Genomic DNA, 17,876 nt, shown 5'->3' with positions numbered 1-17,876 from the left:
TGGTTCATCCAGCCGGACCCCCGCTGTCTCCGGCTCCACACCTACCCGGCCATCTAGAGTTGTGAAGTCAGTGACAAAGAAGAGGAGGTAGGGAAGAGAGAAACCTGCAGACAGAGGACCAGAGGGTTGTTGGCACTCTGTGTTAGAAGATGATGTGGAACCAAATCCACCAGACCCAGAAGGCAGCCAGGACCTCAACTAGACATGACTGCAAAGTACATCCCCCTTCAACTTTCTCAACTGTTTTTCACCTCGTCAGTTGTTGATTCCCTGGTGGCGAACACCAATAAGTACGGGGCTAAGAAGCAGGCAGGTAAGAAAGAGGCATGGAAGACCATTTCCATGTCAGACCTTTTCTGCTACTTTTCAATGGTCATTTACATGGGGCTGGTGAAGTTGGAAACTCTAAGGGACTACTGGAAAACGTCAGCTCTCTATCAACTGCCTTTCCCCATGACTGTCATGTCTTCTAAAAGGTTTCTGACTATCTCACGGGCGCTTCACATCAGTGACCCAGAAGTTGATGGGGAGAATGACAAGAAGAGAGGCACACCAAGGTTTGATAAGCTCTGTAAAATAAAACCTCTCTACCCCAGCATCGTTGATGCCTGCAAGATACTTATTTTCAGCCCGCCCAGAACCTGTCCATCGATGAGAGGATGGTAGCCTCAAAGGCCAGAATCAGCCTCAAACAATACATGCGTAACAAACCAACCAAATGGGGTTACAAACTGTTTGTTTTGGCTGATTCTGTGTGTGCCTACACTTGCAATTTTTTTGTTTATGAGGGGAAAAACAGTTTTGCTACCGGTAATGGACTGAGTTATGATTCCGTTATGGAGTTATTGGATTGTCAACTGCTGGGGAAGGGCTACAAACTGTTTGTGGACAACTTCTACACAAGCCCTACCCTGTTTACAGAGCTGAGGAAGCGGGAGGTGTGGGCTTGTGGCACCGTTTGTACCAACAGGGTGGGATTTCCAAAGACCAAGGTGAACGACATGCCTAAGCGGGCTGAGCGGGGTACCATGCGATGGATCCGTGAAGATGGCCTGCTGTTTGTGAAGTGGATGGATACCAGAGAGGTGGTCATGTGCTCCAGTATCCACAAGTCCTTCAGTGTAGATCACATCGTCAGGCGTGTAAAGGACGGTGCCGGTGCATGGACCACAAAAAAAGGTCCCCATTCCAGCTGCTGTGAAGGACTACAACAAGAGCATGGGAGGTGTGGACCTGTCAGATGCGCTGATAGGATACTACAATGTTCTCCACAAGACCATGAAATGGTACAAAACATTTTTCTATCATTTCATTGACATTGCTGTGGTGAATTCCTTCATCCTCCAGAAGGAAATGGCCAAGAGCTGTGGACAGCCCCCCCATCTCACAGCTAGCCTTCATCCAGGAGCTTGCTAGCTACAGCAAGTCCACTGCAGCACCTTCTGCTCCAACCAGTGGTGTTCACCTGCCCAGATTCATCTCTGCAGGCATGAATGTGCCTCAGGGCAAAAAGAGCACAGTAGGGAGACGTCGTTGTGCCCTTTGTCACAGGAAATGCCCCATCACCTGCACCACCTGTTCAGTAAGCCTCTGCTTTACAGCAGAAAGAGACTGCTATGGGCCATGGCACCAGCAGCACAATATTGTGTAGAGGACTGAGGGTCTTCACAATATTGTAAATAAAAAATGTGTAAATAGTTACCCTTGTTATTTGTTTATTATTATTTATTTTTTAAATATTTTTTTTCATATATATATTTATTTTGGGGGGGTGTGTTAGAATAGCATTTATGTATTTTGTATATAGTTCTTTCCTTCAAAATGTATCACTGTACCAATTCGGCCACTTGGGTACATTTGTGTGGGACACCTGTGTGACTTCATGCTCAATGTCATGTAGCTCGCTCATTTTTGAAGTTATCTGTCTAAAACTTTGCTCAGCTATTGTGTGCCATCTTATGTTCTTCATTCAAATCATCCACAGCATCCTATCTGTATGTTTGGCTGTTCTTGGTCATTTGAAAGATGATGCAGCAACAATAAAAAACAGAAAACGTATGTTTATTTCCTTGTATTTTCTTCTACCAGATCTATTGTGTTATATTCTCCTACATTCCAATTCACATTTCCACAAAATTCAGAGTGTTTCCTTTCAAATGATACCAAGAATATGCATATCCTTGCTTCTGTGCCTGAGCTACAGGCAGTTAGATTAGGGTATGTCTTTAGGCGGAAATTGAGAAGAAGGGGGGGTCCCCCAAAGAAGTTAAAGGCGCAGTCAACTTAGTGTATGTAAACTTCTGACCCACTGGAATTGTGATACAGTGAAATATAAGTGAAATAATCTGTCTGTAAACAATTGTTGGAAAAATGACTTGTGTCATGCACAAAGTAGATGTCCTAACCGACTTGCCAAAATTATAGTTTGTTAAACAAGAAATTTGTGGAGTGGTTGAAAAACGAGTTTTAAATCACTCCAACCGAAGTGCATGTAAACTTCCGACTTCAACTGTAGTTCTGGCCAAACTGCATGCCAACACACTCGCGCACACACATGTACACATGCATACACACATATACACACAGCTACTAATGTTAGGGCTGTCACAAGAGACTACCTATCGTATTGTCATTGAGTACAATGGGTCAGCCGGTTGCACACTGAGTGTACATCCCTCCTTTGGGGCCTAAACATCCTGAGAGCCTTACAGGAGATATGTATGACCACAGACGGTCCCAGAAATTACTGTTTTTTTTTGTAACAAAGGGAGGAGGACAACTAAAACATAAATAGGTAGGCCTATGTCTTTCCAAATGGAGCCCTGTCTTTGAGAGATCATTCTTATTACTCAGTCAATAACAGTCTGGTTATCAACAAATATGACTCTTCTAATATGAGGTGAGGTATTCAGGGCCCATGTTGTCATCCATGAAAATCAGTAGAAAGTAGGATACAGAGAGGCAACTCTTCATCTATAAGAGCATATGGACTGGGAGATGTCATTCACTGGAGCAAGTTCTATGGCTTTCTATGTAAGTATTTCATATAGTGTGGACACGTGTGCATGCGTGTGTGTGTCAGAGTTTGAGAATGTGTGTTAGTGGGTACATATGACGGGTGCAGAGCATTGCTGATGCTATCCTTGCTCTAAACCTATCATGCATGTAATAACTTTGATGGTAAAGGGGTATCTGTAAATGCAAAACACTAGAGTCCCCCCAAACAGGCTCTTAGCTGGCACAGTGGTGAGACAGACAGACATGTAATAGTAGGAAGGAGAATACAGTAGCAATGTAAGAACAACTGTGACAATATCATACCCCACACCCATTCCTGACAATCACTACAGAGGGATGTCTCAACACCCTGAGGAATACAAACACTTGCCGAAACATACTTTGAAATCCATTTGGCTGATCATTACGGCATCAGCGAACAACCTCACTTCAGTAAAAGGATAGGTATCACACATGAACACGTTCAAAACACGCTTCCTCACAGCGCTGGATAGCTGGCTGGAAGTGAACTTCACAGTGAGTGGTGGCTGATTTGGTTGTTGTGGTTTTCTAGGTGAATACACCTGAAATCCTCTCGGTTCCAGCTCCTGCTACACTCATCAGGCCAGGACATTAAATATGGATGCTGTGGACAAGCAGAAGCAATTTTCTATGTTTAATTCAACAAATAATAACATCAAAAGAATATGAAGAAGAGCAGCAGGTGAATAAACCATGACAGGACTGGAGCTCTCAGGGTGCCACCATTCAGGAGAGAACAGAGAAGACGGGTCACCTCTATATCATCTATTAATGCAACTATCCACCAAACTAAACGCTAGGGCCACGAGTTGTGTCATGATCAGGAGAAACTCTGGACCCTACCTATGTTATTGACTAAACTACACTGCGACATCATGGCCATGGGGTACAGTCGTATAGTGAATTAGCCTGGGTGCCAACTTGTTGCTGTCTTGGCGAGCCAATGACGCAGGAACAGTCTGTCATCCAGGAAAGTATTGCATAAATTCACATACACGCTGGAGCTTCAATATTGCGTACATTCTTGGCTGTAATTTCCCATGTTTCCCATTCTGTTGCTCCTCCACTAATATAGTGTAGAGATGCATGATCTTAAATTTGACCAGTTTCTCACAACAGGAAATATGAATTATTGTGTTGATTATAATTCATGGGACATTTTGTAGGGGTTACTACATCTTTTAGGGAAAATTAAGTCTGACATTTTAAAGTGAAAATTACACACTTTAGAAGCCTTTATAACCGTGAATATACTACAAGTGTGCATATCATGCTGTGCAGGAAATTTCCTGCTACAACAAGGTGATACAATGAATATCCTACAGTTCCATGTAGAAGGTAAAACAAAGCCGTAAAAGCAGCAGACCACTTTGATTGATGTCACGGTTGTTTCTACTCAGCTCTGGCAGTTCCAGTAACACCTTACAAAACGTGTATCCATTTCCTTAAAAGGTCAAGGCCAATAGCAACCACTTGAATCCACAAGATAAGAACACATATTGACAAAATGTGTCATGTCATCTAAGCCAAGGCAAAACAGAGATCAAAGATCAGGCAGAGCCCACTGCAATCCCCTTAATATAGTATGCCTGTTTTTGCTTTTTCCCCTAATGTATTTCCTTTCACCATCAAGCTCTGCTCACACAGTCCACATACACACCCACATACGCACACTGCCGCTGTTTTTACATTGAATGCTGCAAAGGCACACACACCAAAACAGTGACAGAAACGCATACACATGCCCCCACAGTAAATAATCCATTTGTCTTTGTAAAATCATTGAATAAATCAAAAATGTGAAATGTAAGGAGTTTGACTGTGTTGTCTGACGTGCTGTTGTGTATTTCAGAGTGTCTGTGAGGCAGCTTGCTTGCTGCCAGAGTAGGTGGGGCAGAGATTAGGAGGGCTACACTAGAGAACAGGGGGGCTATTGGACTGTGGAGTGGGAGAGCTCCAGGGAGAGATGGGCGCAGCTCTGTAATTAACCGGGCTTTTCTGACAGCCTGTAGCCTGGTCTCTGGGAGCCTGGAGCCGATAGAGCCTAGAGTGGGGCCAGGGCCCTAGGAGACAGGCAGGCTGAGCATATGGCCAGTGGGACAAAACACATGTACTTGAGTGTGGCAGAATGCATGAAACCCACTTTGCCAGACCACCCACTTAACCCTTCTGTTTCATTGTCAGACTTGCTAATGCCAGGAAGCCTCTCACTGGCTCTTGTGCTAAAACTCCACTGATTTCACCTGCCTTTAAGAGATATGACGGGGCCGTAAAGAAGCTAGGCTCCCACCACCAGCCTGCCTCCTGGCAGTAAAGACTGTAGCAGAGTGGGACAGAGTGTAGTACTATAGTAAGAACTGTCACTGGAGGCTCCCCCCTCTCTCCTCCCCACCATGCTCAATTATTCATATGCCCAGTCACAGCCCTACTCCTAATCTAAACTCCAGCCCTCTCAACATTACCCTCCATTATTCATTAGCCTAGCTGTGGCCCCCATGCATACCACTGACTGCACTAACCCCAATAACACACAGCCCAGACCTCACTCACATTGACTCCTCAGGCTAAGGATGTTAACAGTAGTGCGTTCATGGACAGACAGAGATGGGAACAGGGGGTTTAATGATCTGTCACAGCACCCAGGTCAAGTCATTGTCAGCTGATGGACTCGGACACACATTATGGGCCTTTCTCTGCCCGGAGTAGGACATGATGCTGTTTTCACTGCCCTGACATCAGCTATAGGCAGGCTAGCAGACACATAGCCTGCCCATGGTTATGTAACAGAAGACAGGCGTAATGTGGTGTGAGATTATTACTTGGTTTGATGGCTAGATCATTTTTGCTGATCTGCTTCCACTTGATGTAGTAGGTCCCTTAGTCATGGAACACCAAGGCGAAAGGCTACCGTTAGCATTCAACAGACGTCATAATGTAATTCTGAGTTAAGGTTTTATTGTGGTCTTGCATGGTGCTGAATGCAATCCATAATGCCATGTCAACAGTCAAACCCACTCAAGCTTTTCAGTAATTGTCTGCATGTGCTGACAGGGCTGTATCAGGGCAGTGAGCAGTGGGCAGAGACTCAGTTGTGTGCTGCTCTCTTGCCGCCTCCTCTGTGCCCGCCAACACACCTCTACAACAGATGGAGGGCTCAACAGACCAAAGTGCCACTCCCATGCCACACTGGCACTGTTGGCAGTACCTAAGCAACTGTCAGCACAAACATGGTCAGCGTCAGCCTAAAAATACTTCTCAACTACTAAACAGTTTATAGAGAAATCCACACAACCAGATGTATATTGTATAGCCTGGTCCCAGATCTGTACGTGCTTGAGCCAACTTCTCTGACTTTTGCATTCGTGATTCCATCAAATAAAATGTTTATTGGTCGCATACACATACAGTATTTTGCAAATATTACCACAGGTGCAGCAAAATGCTTATGATAATTTGTATTACAATACACACAAATCCCAAAAATAAGAAGAAATTAAGAAATATCAGAACGAACAATGTCAGAGTGCGGAATATAAATATATATGTCTAGAATGGTGTGCATAGTATGGACAGTATGTGAATAGAAAAGGTGTGTACAGCTGTAGTTATATAGGATTAGTCTTGACTAGAATACAGTATATACAGTGGGGAGAACAAGTATTTGATACACTGCCGATTTTGCAGGTTTTCCTACTTACAAAGCATGTAGAGGTCTGTAATTTTTATCATAGGTACACTTCAACTGTGAGAGACGGAATCTAAAACAAAAATCCAGAAAATCACATTGTATGATTTTTAAATAATTAATTTGCATTTTATTGCATGACATAAGTATTTGATCACCTACCAACTAGTAAGAATTCCGGCTCTCACAGACCTGTTAGTTTTTCTTTAAGAAGCCCTCCTGTTCTCCACTCATTACCTGTATTAACTGCACCTGTTTGAACTCGTTACCTGTATAAAAGACACCAGTCCACACACAATCAAACAGATTCCAACCTCTCCACAATGGCCAAGACCAGAGAGCTGTGTAAGGACATCAGGGATAAAATTGTAGACCTGCACAAGGCTGGGATGGGCTACAGGACAATAGGCAAGCAGCTTGGTGAGAAGGAAACAACTGTTGGCGCAATTATTAGAAAATGGAAGAAGTTCAAGATGACGGTCAATCACCCTCGGTCTGGGGCTCCATGCAAGATTTCACCTCGTGGGGCATCAATGATCATGAGGAAGGTGAGGGATCAGCCCAGAACTACACGGCAGGACCTGGTCAATGACCTGAAGAGAGCTGGGACCACAGTCTCAAAGAAAACCATTAGTAACACACTACGCCGTCATGGATTAAAATCCTGCAGCGCACGCAAGGTCCCCCTGCTTAAGCCAGTGCATGTCCAGGCCTGTCTGAAGTTTGCCAATGACCATCTGGATGATCCAGAGGAGGAATGGGAGAAGGTCATGTGGTCTGATGAGACAAAAATAGAGCTTTTTGGTCTAACTCCACTCGCCGTGTTTGGAGGAAGAAGAAGTATGAGTACAACCCCAAGAACACCATCCCAACCGTGAAGCATGGAGGTGGAAACGTCATTCTTTGGGGATGCTTTTCTGCAAAGGGGACAGGACGACTGCACCGTATTGAGGGGAGGATGGATGGGGCCATGTATCGCGAGATCTTGGCCAACAACCTCCTTCCCTCAGTAAGAGCATTGAAGATGGGTCGTGGCTGGGTCTTCCAGCATGACAACGACACGAAGCACACAGCCATGGCAACTAAGGAGTGGCTCCGTAAGAAGCATCTCAAGGTCCTGGAGTGGCCTAGCCAGTCTCCAGACCTGAACCCAATAGAAAATCTTTGGAGGGAGCTGAAAGTCCGTATTGCCCAGCGACAGCCCCGAAACCTGAAGGATCTGGAGAAGATCTGTAGGGAGGAGTGGGCCAAAATCCCTGCTGCAGTGTGTGCAAACCTAGTCAAGAACTACAGGAAACGTATGATCTCTGTAATTGCAAACAAAGGTTTCTGTACCAAATATTAAGTTCTGCTTTTCTGATGTATCAAATACTTATGTCATGCAATAAAATGCAAATTAATTACTTAAAAATCATACAATGTGATTTTCTGGATTTTTGTTTTAGATTCCGTCTCTCATAGTTGAAGTGTACCTATGATAAAAATTACAGACCTCTACATGCTTTGTAAGTAGGAAAACCTGCAAAATCGGCAGTGTATCAAATACTTGTTCTCCCCACTGTACATATGAAGTGGGTAAAAAAGTTTGTAAAGATTATTAGTGACCAATGTTCAATTACTATGTACATAGGACAGCAGTCTCTAAGGTGCAGGGAATAGTACCAGGTTGTAGCCAGCTAGTAACAGTGACAAAATTCAGGGCAGGGTACTGGGCAGAGGCTGGCTAGTGGTGACTATTTAACAATCTGATGGCATGGAGATAGAAGCTGTTTTCAGTCCCTCGGTCCCTGTACTGTCTCCGGCTTCTAGATCGTAGTGGGGTAAACAGGCCATGGCTCGGGTGGCTGAGGTCCTTGATGATCTTCTTGGTCTTCCTGTGACACCGGGTGCTCTAGATGTCCTGGGAGGGCAGGCAGGGTTGGGCTGACCCTCTGGAGAGCCTTGCGGTTGTGGACGGTGGAATTTCAGTACCAGGCGGTGATACAGCGTCGGTGCATCTGTAGAAGTCTGTGAGGGTCTTCGGAGACAAGCCAAATTTCTTCAGCCTCCTGAGGTTGAAGAGGCGCTGTTGTGGATTGACCATTTCAGGTTGTCAGTGATGTGCACGATGATAAACATTAATATTTTCACCCTCTCCACTGCGGCCCCATCGATGTGGATGGGGGTATGCTCGCTCTGCTGTCTCCTGAAGTCCACAATCAGCTCCTTCGTTTGGTTGACGTTGAGGAACAGGTTATTTTCTTGGCACCACTCTGTCAGGGCCCTCACCTCCTCCCTGTAGGCTGTCTCGTCATTGTTGGTAATCAGGCCTACCACTGTTGTATCATTTGCAAACTTGATGATTGCGTTGGAGATGTGCGTTACCACTCATGACTGAACAGGGACTACAAGAGGGGGCTGAGCACACACCCCTGTGGAGCCTCTGTGTTGAGGATCAGCGTAGCGGATGTGTTGTTGCCTAACTTCACCACTTGGATTTGCCCTGTCAGGCAGTCCAGGACCAAGTTGCACAGGTTGGGGTTCAGACCCAGGGCCCTGAGCTTAGTAATGAACTTGGAGGGTACTATGGTGTTGAAGGCTGAGCTGTAGTAAATGAACAGCATTCTTACATTAGGTATTTCTCTTGTCCAGACGAGATAGGGCAGTGTGCAGTGCGATGGCGATTGCATCATCCGTGGATCTGTTGGGACTGTATGCAAATTGTAATGTGTCTAGAGTGTCAGGTAAGGTCCAGGTAATATGATCCTTAACTAGCCTCTCAAAGCACTTCATGATGACAGAAGTGAGTGATACGGGGCGATAGTCATTTAGTTCAGTTACCTTCACTTTCTTAGGTACAGGAACAATGGTGGACATCTTGAAGCAAGTGGGAATAACAGACTGTGATAGGGAGAGATTACATTTGTCCGTAAACACTCCAGCCAGCTGGTCTGCACATACTCTGAGGACGCGGCTTGGGATGCCGTCTGGGCCGGCAGCCTTGCGAGGGTTAACACACTTAAATGTCTTACTCACGTCGCCCACTGAGAACGAGAGGTCACAGTCCTCGTTTGCGGAGGTGGCCAGTGATGGCGGCACTATAGTTTCCTTGAAGTGGGTGAAGGTGTTTAGCTTGTAGGAGAGCAAGGCGCCGGTGACACACATACAGATGGTGCCGGTGGGCCACTCTACCTTCATATAATCCTAAATCAAAAGACCCTGCAATTCATTATTTTTTTTTTTACATATTTGACCCTATAGATCCCTTTATCAAGTAAGACAGACAGACAGACAGGACAGACAGGACAGACAGACTCCAATCATATCACATCCAGGGCATTATGCATGCAGGGGGATGCCCCTGAATGAATCCATGTGTGTAAATGTCATCAGTAAATGTCAATAGCTTTTCTGGAGCCAGGCCTGAGGACATGGAGGCTCAGCATATGGGCCCAGGGACCCACCCCTACCTTAAATACATTCTTAATCAACTATAAAGTGCTCCTCTGTTTAGCGTGATGAATTAAACAACATAACATCCAGCGCCGACAGAGATGGTCGCCTCGCTTCGCGTTCTTAGGAAACTATGCAGTATTTTATTTTTTTATGTATCATTTCTTACACTGTTACCCCAGGAAATCTTAAGTCTTATTACATACAGTCGGAAGGTACTATTGGACATAAGAGCAACGTCAACTTACCAACATTACGACCAGGAAAACTTTCCAGAAGCGGATCCTCTGTTTGGTCCACCACCCAGGACAATGGATTGGATCCCAGCAGGCGACCCAAAACAACGGCGCCGCAGAAGGGGCAGAAGGAGGGGTCTTCTGGTCAGGCTCCGTAGACGGGCACATCGCCCACTGCTCCCGAGTATACTACTAGCCAATGTCCAGTCTCGTGACAACAAGGTAGACGAAATCCGAGCAAGGGTTGCCTTCCAGAGAGACATCAGAGACTAACATTCTCTGTTTCACAGAAACATGGCTCAATCGGGATACGTTATCAGAGTCGGTTTCTTCACGCAACAAACATCTCTCTGGTAAGAAGAAGGGCGGGGGTGTATGCCTTATGATTAATGAGTCGTGGTGTGATCATAACAACATACAGGAACTCAAGTCCTTTTGTTCACCTGACCTAGAATTCCTTACAATCAAATGCCGACCGCATTATCTACCAAGAGAATTCCCTTCGATTATAATCATAGTCGTGTAATCCCCCCCCCCTGAAAGAACTTCATTGGACTCTATGTAAACTGGAAACCACATATTTTAACAAGGCTAATCTGAAAACAAGGCTCCCTTTTATCAGCATATCGAATGTGCGACCCGGGATGGAAAAATTCTGGAACATTGTTACTCTAACTTCCGCGATGCATACAAAGCCTTCCCTCGCCCTCCTTGCGGCAAATCTGACCACAACTCCATTTGTTGCTCCCAGTCTATAGACAGAAACTAAAACAGGAAACGCCTGTGCTCAGGTCTGTTCAACGCTGGTCCGACCAATCTGATTCCACACTTCAAGATTGCTTTGATCACGTGGACTGGGATCTGTTCCGGATAGAGTCGAACAACAACATTGATGTATACGCTGATTCGGTGAGCTAATTAGCAAGTGCATCGGTGATGTTGTACCCACGGCAACAATTAAAACCTTTCCCAACCAGAAACCGTGGATTGATGACAGCATTCGCGCAAAACTGAAAGCGCGATCCACTGCTTTTAATCAGGGCAAGGCGACCGTAAACATGACCGAATACAAACAGTGTAGTTATTCCCTCCGCAAGGCAATCAAACTAGCTAAGCTTCAGTATAGAGACAAAGTAGAGTCGCAATTCAACGGCTCAGACATGAGAGGTATGTGGCAGGGTCTACAGTCAATTACGGACTACAAAAATAAAACCAGCCCCGTCACGGACCCTGATGTTTTGCTCCCAGACAAACTAAACAACTTCTTTGCTTGCATTAAGGACAATACAGTGCCACTGACACGGCCCGCTACCAAAACCTGCGGACTCTCCTTCACTGCAGCCGACGTGAGTAAAACATTTAAACGTGTTAACCCTCGCAAGGCTGCAGGCCCAGAAGGCATCCCCAGCCGCGTCCTCAGAGCATGCGCAGACCAGCTGGCTGGTGTGTTTACGGACATATTCAATCAATCCTTATCTCAGTCTGCTGTTCCCACATGCTTCAAGAGGGCCACCATTGTTCATGTTCCCAAGAAAGCTAAGGTAACTGAGCTAAACGACTATCGCCCCATAGCACTCACTTCCGTCATCATGAAGTGCTTTGAGAGACTAGTCAAGGATCATATCACCTCCACCCTACCTGACACCCAAGACCCACTCCAATTTGCTTACCGCCCCAATAGGTCCACAGACGACTCAATCGCAATCACACTGCACACTGCCCTAACCCAACTGGACAAAAGGAACACCTATGTAAGAATGCTGTTCATAGACTACAGTTCAGCATTTAACACCATAATACCCTCCAAACTCGTCATTAAGCTCGAGACCCTGGTTCTCGACCCCGCCCTGTGCAACTGGGTCCTGGACTTACTGACGGGCCACCCCCAGGTGGTGAGGATAGGAAACAACATCTCCACCCTGCTGATCCTCAACACTGGGGCCCCACAAGGGTGCGTTCTCAGCCCTCTCCTGTACTCCCTGTTCACTCATGACTGCGTGGCCATGCACGCCTCCAACTCAATCATCAAGTTTGCAGACAACACTACAGTGGTAGGCTTGATTACCAACAACGACGAGACGACCTACAGGGAGGTGGTGAGGGCCCTCGGAGTGTGGTGTCAGGAAAATAACCTCACACTCAATGTTAACAAAACAAAGGAGATGATCGTGGACTTCAGGAAACAGCAGAGGGAGCAGCCCCCTTTCCACATCGACGGGACAGTAGTGGAGAAGGTGGAAAGTTTTAAGTTCCTCGGAGTACACATCACGGACAAACTGAAATGGTCCACCCACACAGACAGCGTGGTGAAGAAGGCGCAACAGCGCCTCTTCAACCTCAGGAGGCTGAAGAAATTTGGCTTGTCACCAAAAACACACTTTTACAGATGCACAATTGAGAGCATCCTGTCGGGCTGCATCACCGCCTGGTACGGGAACTGCTCTGCCCACAACCGTAAGGCTCTCCAGAGGGTAGTGAAGTCTGCACTAGGCATCACCGGAGGCAAACTACCTGCCCTCAAGGACACCTACACCACCCGATGTCACAGGAAGGCTAAAAAGAAGGAAGGCTAAAAAAAGATCATCAAGGACAATATCCACCCGAGCCACTGCCTGTTCACCCCGCTATCATCCAAAAGGCAAGGTCAGTACAGGTGCATCAAAGCTGGGACCGAGAGACTGAAAAACAGCTTCTATCTCAAGGCCATCAGACTGTTAAACAGCCATCACTAACATTGAGTGGCTGCTGCCAACATACTGACTCAAATCTCTAGCCACTTTAATAATAAAAAATTGGATGTAATAAATGTTTCACTAATCACTTTAAACAATGCCACTTTATATCACGTTTATATACCCTACATTACTCATCTCATATGTATATACTGTACTCTATACCATCTACTGCATCTTGCCTATGCCGTTCGGCCATCGCTCATCCATATATTTATATGTACATATTCTTATTCATTCCTTTACACTTGTGTGTATAAGGTAGTTGTTGTGAAATTGTTAGATCACTTGTTAGATATTACTACATGGTCGGAACTAAAAGAACAAGCATTTCGCTACACTCGCATTAACATCTGCTAACCATGTGTATGTGACCAATAAAATTTGATTTTGAACATATACAGCACAAACATGGAGGACTTTTGACAAACACAGAATAGAGGACGACAGTTTGTGACAACAGCCTAATCGGATGTAAGCCTTATGTACCACCACAGATTATGCATTATATTGACCAGATACTCCACCACCCGCTCAAACAATGAAAATAAATGTCTTCAAAAATGGAAAGCAGTCATGAGGTGGCAAGATCAGGTGGCACCCTTGAGAGGGCATATACGACTGTGATAACAGGCACAACTGTTAGATTGCCGGGATCTCACGTGTCCTACTTTTAAATATTAGTATACTCGTAACAACCTAAGCATTACGAAACTTCTAACCGATCAAATAAGCCACATGTAGCAAATAAACACATTCGACAAGCTCTCATTGACCTCTGTACAAAAACACCTCTTTTGGTGAGCAAACAACTACAACAAAAACATCACCTGCTGGAGAAAACAAATTTTGGGCCCAGTTTCCCCTCTCGCTTCACCTCATCCTCTCTGGTACCACATAGGAATAGAGGACTAGGTAACCTCCAATGATGTATGGTACATACCATGATGTAGTTGCGGAGTTCGGGGTAGACTCTGTAGGGTGCCAGCCAGTGGGACAGGGGGGTGGTGGAGGGGAAGGTGGTGGTCACAGCCAGGGACACCTCGGGGAAGGACAGCACATTGAAGCCAAACTTCTCATACAGCTTCTGGAGCTCTTCGTCAGGCTTCTCATCTCCCTCGCTCAGGATACTGCCAATGATGTAGCGACACTGGTCATCGGGCACCTGTGTGTGTGTGTGTGTGTGTGTGTGTGTGTGTGTGTGTGTGTGAGACATTGAGATGAACAGGGGGGGGGGGGGGCACAGACGGATACCAAAATGAGACCAAAACACATGTCAAATATTAAGTTCAGTACATATACACTGTGTGAACAAAACATTTTGCTGGCCTATGTTGACTCAAATGCTTCCCACAGTTGTGTCGAGTTGGCTGGATGTCCTTTGGTTGGTGGACCATTATTGATGCACACAGGAAACTGTTGAGCCTGAAAAACCCAGCAGTGTTGCAGTTCTTGACACACTCAAACTGGTGCACCTGGCACCTACTACAGATGTAAGATCTTAACTGAATCACTTTTTTATTGGTTAATATTTTCCTACAATGAAAACTTGTGTATTTTAGGTTTTAAAAGGTTGTAATTTCCACTTGAAATGTCAAACATGATTTGCCCTAACGAAAAATGTATCAACCCCTACATAAATGTCCATTAATTATAATCAACATAATAATTCACATTTCCTGTTGCTGCAGGATTATTTTCCTGCTGAAGCAAACTGGCTCAAATTAAGATCCTACATCTGTACCATACCTGGTTCAAAAGGCACTTAAAAGTAAATATTTTGTCTTGCCCATTCACCCTAATGGTACACAAACACAATACATGTCTTAATTTTCTCAAGGCTTAAAAATCCTTCGTTAACCTGTCTTCTCCCCTTTATCTACAATGATTGAAGTGGATTTAACAAGTGACATCAATAAGGGATCATAGCTTTCACCTGGATTCACCTGGCCAGTCTATGTTATGGAAAGAGCACCTGTTCCTAATGTTTTGTACACAGTGGAAATCCCTATCCATCCTCCCAGTCCTCCAATCAGACCAGCTAGTACAAGAGAACAACAGAAGGCAGAAGGAATGGTAGAATCTTTCAACATCAGTACGTGTGGACATCAGACAGCGAGCTGTCAATCACACTGGGCTCCAGTCTTGCTGCAGTCTGTCTGGTAGCTGGTGATAGTGACATAAGAATGGCACGAGGTCAGATCTCAGAGACATGGCTTCTGGGCTGGGCGCTGTTCCTGTAGGCCTGTGACAGTCTTCCTTGGTGTGACTGGTCCCGCCTGTGGATGCTGGCATGGCGCGGGGGCACAGATGGTATCTAGCGCTCTTCATCAACATCCCTGACAGCCCCACACACACATCTTATAATTTAACCATCCACAATTCCTTTCTCTTGCTCCTTTCTTTCTCCCCACTACAGTTTTTGGAATAAACATTTTGATACCATTAAGTAGCCAGGCCTTGGTACAGGGGAATACAATATCAAAAAATGGTGAAGAAATTCACAAGTGTCTCTAGGTATGGGCTATAGTCTACTCCCCAACCAACAACACATCCCTTTAATTGCCTTCCTGACCAGTGGCTGGGCCATGCAAGTATTAGAATTAATCACAATGGCTGTGTTCCTAGCGGCTTAGTACACAATCAACACTAAAAACGGCCCATGTGGATGCTGCTTTTGTCCAGGCTGTCGATGTACAAGTTATATTGTCTTGGCTGCGTGTATCGCCCACCTTCCTACATGAGCATGATAAAAGGTGTTGGTTGTCAACAGGGCTTGTGTATAATGACTGGATCCTGTCAATACTGCCAGGCTATGATAAGAAACAGCTACATCCATTTAAATAAAAGGAGAGATGGCCGCTGCCCTCCCACGGCTTCGTCCCACTATCTAACCATCTCTCCCTTTTTCGCTTAGTCTCGAAAACCCGACCCTGGGCAACAGTGACTAGGGTCTGGTTTCAATGACGGTCTCTTTTGGCAACTTCGATAAGGGGCCCTCTTCAGACAGACAACTCTCCAAACAAATCACAAGGCAGAACATCGCGATTGGAAACCAACCAACCAGGCAAAAAGTTTGCAGTCATTAAGAATAACCTCTGTGTTCTCCATCTTGCTAGCTACTGCTTTATTTAAGCGGATAAGGTAATGGCAGTGACGTAGTTCTTGTATACCAAAATAGTTTGCCACTGAAACCAGACCCTAGTCACTGTTGCCTAGGTTTTTGATACTACCTACCTACTTTCCCTAGGCTCATAGACGAGAGGCTTGTTACCAAAATGTAGCGCTCGCTTGCTAATTATATCATTTAGAGCTCCTGCTATCACTCGCAGCCCACACACCCACCAGTGGAGGCTCCTCAGAGGAGGAGCATCCTCAGTGAATTTTTATTTTAAATAGTGAAACATTTTTTTTAAGTTATCCTTTTTAGATAAAACTATACTAAATATATTCACGTCACCAAATAATTAAAACACACTGTTTTGACGAAGGTCTACAGTTGCAGTGGCAATGAAGGTCTACAGTAGCCTCAACAGCACTCTCCAGGATAGCACCATTGTTTAGCCAGAAGACAGTTTCCGTCCTCCTCTGGGTACATTGACTTATACAAAACCTAGGAGTCTCATGGTTCTCACCCCCTTCCATAGACAGAGTAATTATGACAACTTCTAGAGGACATCCTCCAACCTATCAGAGCTCTTGCAGCATAAATTCACATGTCTACCAAATCAAAGGAAGAGAGAATTAATCTAGTACTGAAAGCATAAGCTACAGCTAGCTAGCACTGCAGTGAAGACAATGTGGTGAGTAGTTGACTCAAAGAGAGAAAGACAATAGTTGAACAGTTTTGAACAAATACATTTCTACAAACAAAAAAGCAAGAGAGATTTTTTTAATTTTCTTTACTTTCACAGTGACAATGATGTAGGCTGAGTGTAGCAGTTATGGTACGAAGGTTTGGCTTGGAAAGGTTTTTTCGCCTGGTCAAAGACAGCTGTTTTGTTGTGCAATGAAGTCCACAGGTGAAGGGATAAGGTGAGAGGAGGAGAGCACGTAGATGCGAGAAGGAATTATACAACGAGCAAAGTGATCATACTGTTTGTATGTGGCTGCTATGAAAATTAACTGTGTTTGCGGGTGATAAGGGGTGTATTCATTACAGCGATTCAATTGAAAAACGTTTCTTAAAATGGAAGCAAACGGAACGAAATAAGGAAAAACATACCTGCATTTGTCCAATAGAAATTAGTTCATTTGCAACTGTTGGAGTAATGATTACATCCTATATCAGCTAGATGCAGGCAAAAGTGTGCAAGGCGGTATAGAATGTATCACTGTCACCTTGATTATTCTAATTTTGCACCTACGTTGAAAACCTTCATTCGTAGGCTAGGTCGTTGCAACCGCATGATGGGTATAGGGACAATTCTAGTATCATGTAGTATCCTAAACCTATCCATGTTACATTGAGCTGGGTGAATGGAGTATGAACGACAGTCATCCAATATGCTGTAATAGAAATAAGGCCATGCTTATTAAAAAAAAACAACGTCTTCCCTCATCTTAAAACGGCACAGACCGCAACTGACACACACATACAAACACACTTGTGCACGCATGCACAGACAACACACACGCAGACACACAGTGGCAGACACAAACACAATCAGCAACACTTGATTTCATCTCTCCTCCACTACAGATAACACACCCCAGAGAGACTACAGGCAATTAGGAGATTTTGTAGTATCC

At 44.9% G+C, this 17,876-nt stretch overlaps 1 protein-coding gene across 1 annotated transcript in view; it reads right to left on the bottom strand.

The window, feature by feature from the left end:
- Positions 1–17,876, bottom strand: part of LOC139535848 (testis-expressed protein 264-like) — a 147,763-nt gene that overhangs the window by 102,644 nt on the left and 27,243 nt on the right. Inside the window, exon 2 of the mRNA XM_071335688.1 lies at positions 14,068–14,289. Within this exon, the coding sequence (XP_071191789.1) occupies positions 14,068–14,289 (222 nt within the window). The remainder of the gene's footprint in view (positions 1–14,067; positions 14,290–17,876) is intronic.

The sequence above is a fragment of the Salvelinus alpinus genome, chromosome 12 (assembly GCF_045679555.1).
Source record: "Salvelinus alpinus chromosome 12, SLU_Salpinus.1, whole genome shotgun sequence".
NCBI classification, from domain to species: Eukaryota; Metazoa; Chordata; class Actinopteri; order Salmoniformes; family Salmonidae; genus Salvelinus; species Salvelinus alpinus.
The sequence above is the reverse complement of the archived record's forward strand: the minus strand, read 5'-3'. Positions and strand labels throughout refer to the sequence as shown.